General features: G+C 42.6%; 1 protein-coding gene across 1 annotated transcript in view; it reads left to right on the forward strand.

Annotated features, from left to right (window-relative positions):
* The first annotated feature begins 2,225 nt into the window (after positions 1–2,225).
* The window catches only part of LOC116391973 (voltage-dependent T-type calcium channel subunit alpha-1I-like), a 43,301-nt gene continuing 40,454 nt past the window's right edge, over positions 2,226–5,072 (forward strand). The window contains exons 1-2 of the mRNA XM_031863032.1: positions 2,226–2,534; positions 4,720–4,997. Coding sequence (XP_031718892.1) covers positions 2,505–2,534; positions 4,720–4,997 — 308 coding nt within the window. The 5' untranslated portion in view covers positions 2,226–2,504. The remainder of the gene's footprint in view (positions 2,535–4,719; positions 4,998–5,072) is intronic.

Genomic DNA, 5,072 nt, shown 5'->3' on the forward strand with positions numbered 1-5,072 from the left:
GGGGGGCTGGATTGCCTTTTTGGTCGTGGACCGGTTCTATAGGTTATTTCCAATGATCTGACTACTGCTGTTTCAAGTTATCCCTGTGTCCTCGGCTCCCATACAGACAAAGTTATAGGTGAGAATACTCTCAGAGAGCTACCTGTAGAACATGATCAGGGTGTGTTTGCTGGCATTGAAGCTCCTCAATATCCGGAGGACAGATAGTCGTCGCATTCGTCGTAAAGGTGAGTTTATTGTTAATAATTGTTTCCAAATATTTAAAGTAATTTACCTGCTTAAATTCCTGTCCCTTCATAATAACAGGCTTGAAGATGCTGCCATCTCCCGTCCTACCTCCCAGACACAGCTTCTTGGTCTTACTGACATTACATCTGGAAAACCTCTTAAATTTAGGTAACAACGTGCATTTTCCTCCAGCACAGCACATTTGAAATAGTTTGCCGCGCTCGTAGGGCCTAAAAATAGCAAAGTTTATCTATTTTTAATGCCTCCAAATTTGTTTGCTAGTGTTCAAAGAGCATTATAGCCCGTCAGAGCCGCTACAGGACTCCTGATGAATGTAAACATCGAACAGAACACCAGCAGAAAATTATTTGGAGGCCATATTAAAAAATTGGTATGAGAGCATTTAAGACTAGTGCTCCCTGAGCTGTTTGCTTACACCTACTGCACTGCAGTTCTAATATTAGATCCCAAATGGGGATCCAGGGACTGCCAGCGGGCCTTCAGGGAATCGGATGGAGCCCCAAGAAAAATGAGCAGCAGTTGAGTTTCTCTCTATTTTAAGATTCTCTGCCATCTTCACTCAGCCCTGTTGGTATCATCTCTCATCTAAAATATAACGGCCCTTTCTTTGATTGGAGTGAATAAAAAACACGTTATTTAATGGATGAAAAGTAAGTGAAACTAAATTATGGACAACGCTGAAAGTGCATTCACTACAATCTTGAGGTACTTGTTTACTTGAGTCTTTCTATTTTATGTCACTACATTACAATTCAGAGGGACATTTTACTTTCTACTCCTAAATATAAGCCTATTTGACATCTGGTTACTAGTTACTTTTCAGGTTACAATTTTCAATTTTGTCCCAAAACATATGACCAGTTTATGAAATATGAAATATCATCGGGTGTGATAGATTAAACAACCTAACAATACATTCACCATGACCACTATACGTCGTTAAGATACTGATAACATGTGAATGCCCGAGTAATAAAAACACAACTCAACATGTATATAATACCTCATTATTAAAAGAAGAATTAAAAAATATCTTTGCACTTTTACAGCATTACGTAACATTTTGAATGCAGGACTTTAACTTTGTAATGGAGTATTTTTTAATTATGGTCTTTATATTTTTAGTACAGGATCTACTTATTCCACCACTATGATAATATAGAGTACAGCGATGGCCATTATCCGTTGTTCTCTGAAACCTGGTGTAGCATAAGATGATTTCAAGGTACTGCTGTGTCGGAGCTCTGCCACACCTTTGGGTTTAGTGAATCCTCATCCCTGCTGAGTGTGGAGCCCCAGCATGGCTGGTGAGATAACCGCCACGCAGAGACAGAGTGTCTGAGGGATATATTGGGTTGGGGTGCACTTTGAGGCGGAGGAGTGGGGACCAGTCACATGCTCTCACTTGCTCCGTCAGTGTCAAGTTATCCGGGATTAAGAATAAAACTCTCCTGCCAAAACTTTCAAAATAAAACGGTTATCGGAGTAGGTATTATTTTTTATTTATTGTTGTTTATTATTTGATTCACTCAACGTTATTGGGGTTGGTTCCGCACGGGATGGAAGCTGTGAGTACAACACGTCAACATGAAATCAGAGAGATTAGGCCTACTTGGGAAATTGTTGGTTGCTGATGGTAACACTGTTTCCCATATAGTTTAGTGAGTGTTGCGCTTAAGTGATTTGTTCACTTTAGCACACACTAGTAGCAGCTAACCATCTGGTTGCAATAGCAACAAAGTGCTGTGCTCCTAATGATTTTGTTTGTTCACCAGCTACTATGTTTTCTAGTTTATACTACCGAAGAGAATGCTGAAATAAAAGCCTAAATACTAGATTTATGGTATTCAACAAGGTGTAACAAGACTGTGTGGCTTCCAGGACTAGACTGTCTTATTTTGAAGGTATCTCCGGTCTGCCTCTCTCTGGCTGGCTTGACGCGGCTCTCCCTCTCTCTCTCCCCGGTGCGCCTGAACTCCGGTACCTGAACACCGCAGAGCGCGTCCAGCGGCTGAGGGGACGCAGACGCACGGGGAGCCACCTGGTTAAATGTAACTTTACTTTTCCCGGTTATTAAAACTTCTGCGCCACATTCTTCTATAATTCTTCCCCCCCCCCTTTTTTTCATCCACCCGAGTCCCGACTGACGGACTGAGTTTGGATATCGGCAGGGGGGAGGAGGCAGAGGACCAGCGGGCTGCTCTCAGATGGAGCACCAGGGCTCCAGCTCAGGGCGCACGGCGGACCCGGAGTGAATGACGCCGGTGGATGGACGCTGCACCCCGGTAAGGAAGGCAGTCAAAGTTTTTTGTTTTTTGTGCATTAATATACTTTTGTCTTTGCTCTCCTGTCCCGTGCACTGCGCTTGGTGAATGCCCGTGACACAATAGAAAATGTCCAGATCCTATGATGTCGCTCTTTGTCAATGGCGGTGTGTCCTCCTCATAAAGGAAGAAATTAAAATTAATTAAAATAATGTTCTCATAACCAGGTAAAGTGTTATAAGTTATTAATGGCCTTAATGTACTTTATGGTAGGCCTGTATATATATATATATATATATATATATATATATATATTACATCATATAATATCACAAAAATTACGAGACTAATGTGGAGATGTTTGATTTTATATCATTCTACCGTTTATTCTAGGATTAATTAGACTATTTGCGTTTCAGTGTAATTCTGGGACATGCTGTAGCCTCATCGTCGGTATCTGGAACTGGTTGGCCTTCAGGAGGATTTTTATATGTCACTGTATAACAATAATACTGAAAAGAAAATGTTTGAATTTATGGATATCTGTTGTTTACCCTGGTTTTACTGAGCATGACACTGTTGTACATTTTTGGTTAAAAGATTAGGCAATTTATGCATTTGTGATGAGTGCACACTGCACAGTATGAAGGAATAATAAACTTAATGTGTTTCAGCGGTCTTATAGAGGTGTGAATATATTTTTGTTCTGGTAACTGGTTGAGAGGAGGATTTAATTTCCACATGGCCTGACTGTTAGCAAGGGAGGCTCATAATGAGTTTTTAAAGTCTTTTGAAAGGGCTCATCAGCAGGTTTTTAACTGTGCAGAAGAATGGCTTTCTTTTTTTTCAATGGTTGATTGATGTCCGCCCATCAGCTACTGTTGAATCACAACAAAAAGCCTTAAACTGTGCGGCCCTGGACCCCTCACTCAATCTAGGCAACGTGCCCACAATAAAAATACACAGGAAAGAAGGATAGTGGCAGATTCAATCTCGTTATTTTCATCAAACGCACACACACAGAAACACTCCTGTCTATGCTATGAACTTGCATGCCAGCTCCCCTCTTGTCCTGTCTCACGGTAGGCAGAGTATAATGCCTGCACAGACTCGTGGTTGGCCCAGACCTCTGCTGTCCTGATTGTTCTTTATGTTCGTTTTCCAAATAATGCAGCTCTTGCTCCAACTTGACGACAAATTGGAAGCTTTGGAATACATTTTCCAGAATCTCAGGGGATCAATAAGCAATGGAATGAGCAGTGGGGGGTGTTTGCTGTGCACTCGAGACAACGTGGACTGTGTCACATGCTCCAACTCCCATCTTTTACTGCCAAACTCCACTGCATACTGTCCTATAAAGCAGAAAATGTGATGGATATTTAAAACGGGAAATGAAAAGCCAAGAAATGAATCCACTCTTGTGATCACGCTCTTAATTTAAACTGCGATTATCATTCAATTTGACATTTCCGACATGATATTCCAATGCTTCAAGAAATTCCTGTCAGTACTTATACAATTTAACCACAGGCTGTTGTAGCTCGACAAAGTCACTGCCTGTCATGATATTTTATGTTAAATTATATAGCTAAAGAAAAAATTATACCTCAGAGAGCTATAAGTAATCATCATGAGTGGAAAGTGATCGTAAATGCATGAAATACCCCACACTTTATTCACTTCACAGCAACATGTACAAGCCATCGAAGCTACTTTCTCTCACTGTCTGTCCAGATTGTTTAAAGCCGGTCTGGATTAAAAGCATCACCAGTAATGGCCTGTTGTCATCACTGAATTGTACAGCTGTAGGATTAACATTAAGTGGTCTAAGTGCTTCCTGTTGCCTGCGCTGACACTGTGTTTGCAACTTTGCTCACGTCCCTTCAGTTCATTCTGTTTAGGTTTTTGTAGATTTATGTTTCCTGCACAGGACTGCTTGCTGGCTGGGATTCTTCCCCTGAAGGTCGCTTATTGTTTCAGACAAAAACAGAGTTTCTATGCTGCTTAGCTAGAGGGTAAAGGGTCTGATGGACAGGCTTGACGATCAGCGCAGTTTGTTTTGTGGAGCTGCAGTTCCATCCACGAGGCAACACAGCAGAATCATACAAAGTCACACGGACACACACACACACACACACACACACATGCATCCAGATGTCGCCTGTGTCCTGAACAGTTTGCCGTTGCCCCCTGCGCCTTCTTTTAGGTTCAGGCTGTTCACAGCACGGCGATGACGGGCAACCAGGACTCAGACCTGCATGAGCAGCACCGAGGACCAACGCAGGAGGAAGGGAATGAGGAGGAGGAGGGGGAGAAGGTGCATGTGTCAGTTGAGAGAGAGGAGAGGGAGCAGGAAGGGGAGGAAGAGGAGGAGGAAGAGGAAAAAGAAGAGCTGCCGTATCCCACTCTAGCACCAGTGGTTCTTTTGGCTCTGACCCAAACCAGCCCACCCCGCTCCTGGTGCCTTCGAGCTGTTTGCCACCCATATCCTGCACCTGAAGCACTGAGAACTTGTGTGTGTGTGTGTGTGTGTGTGTGTGTGTGTGTGTGTGTGTGTGT

This window comes from Anarrhichthys ocellatus, unplaced genomic scaffold (genome assembly GCF_004355925.1).
Source record: "Anarrhichthys ocellatus isolate YVR2014 unplaced genomic scaffold, GSC_Weel_1.0 scaffold28, whole genome shotgun sequence".
NCBI classification, from domain to species: domain Eukaryota; kingdom Metazoa; phylum Chordata; class Actinopteri; order Perciformes; family Anarhichadidae; genus Anarrhichthys; species Anarrhichthys ocellatus.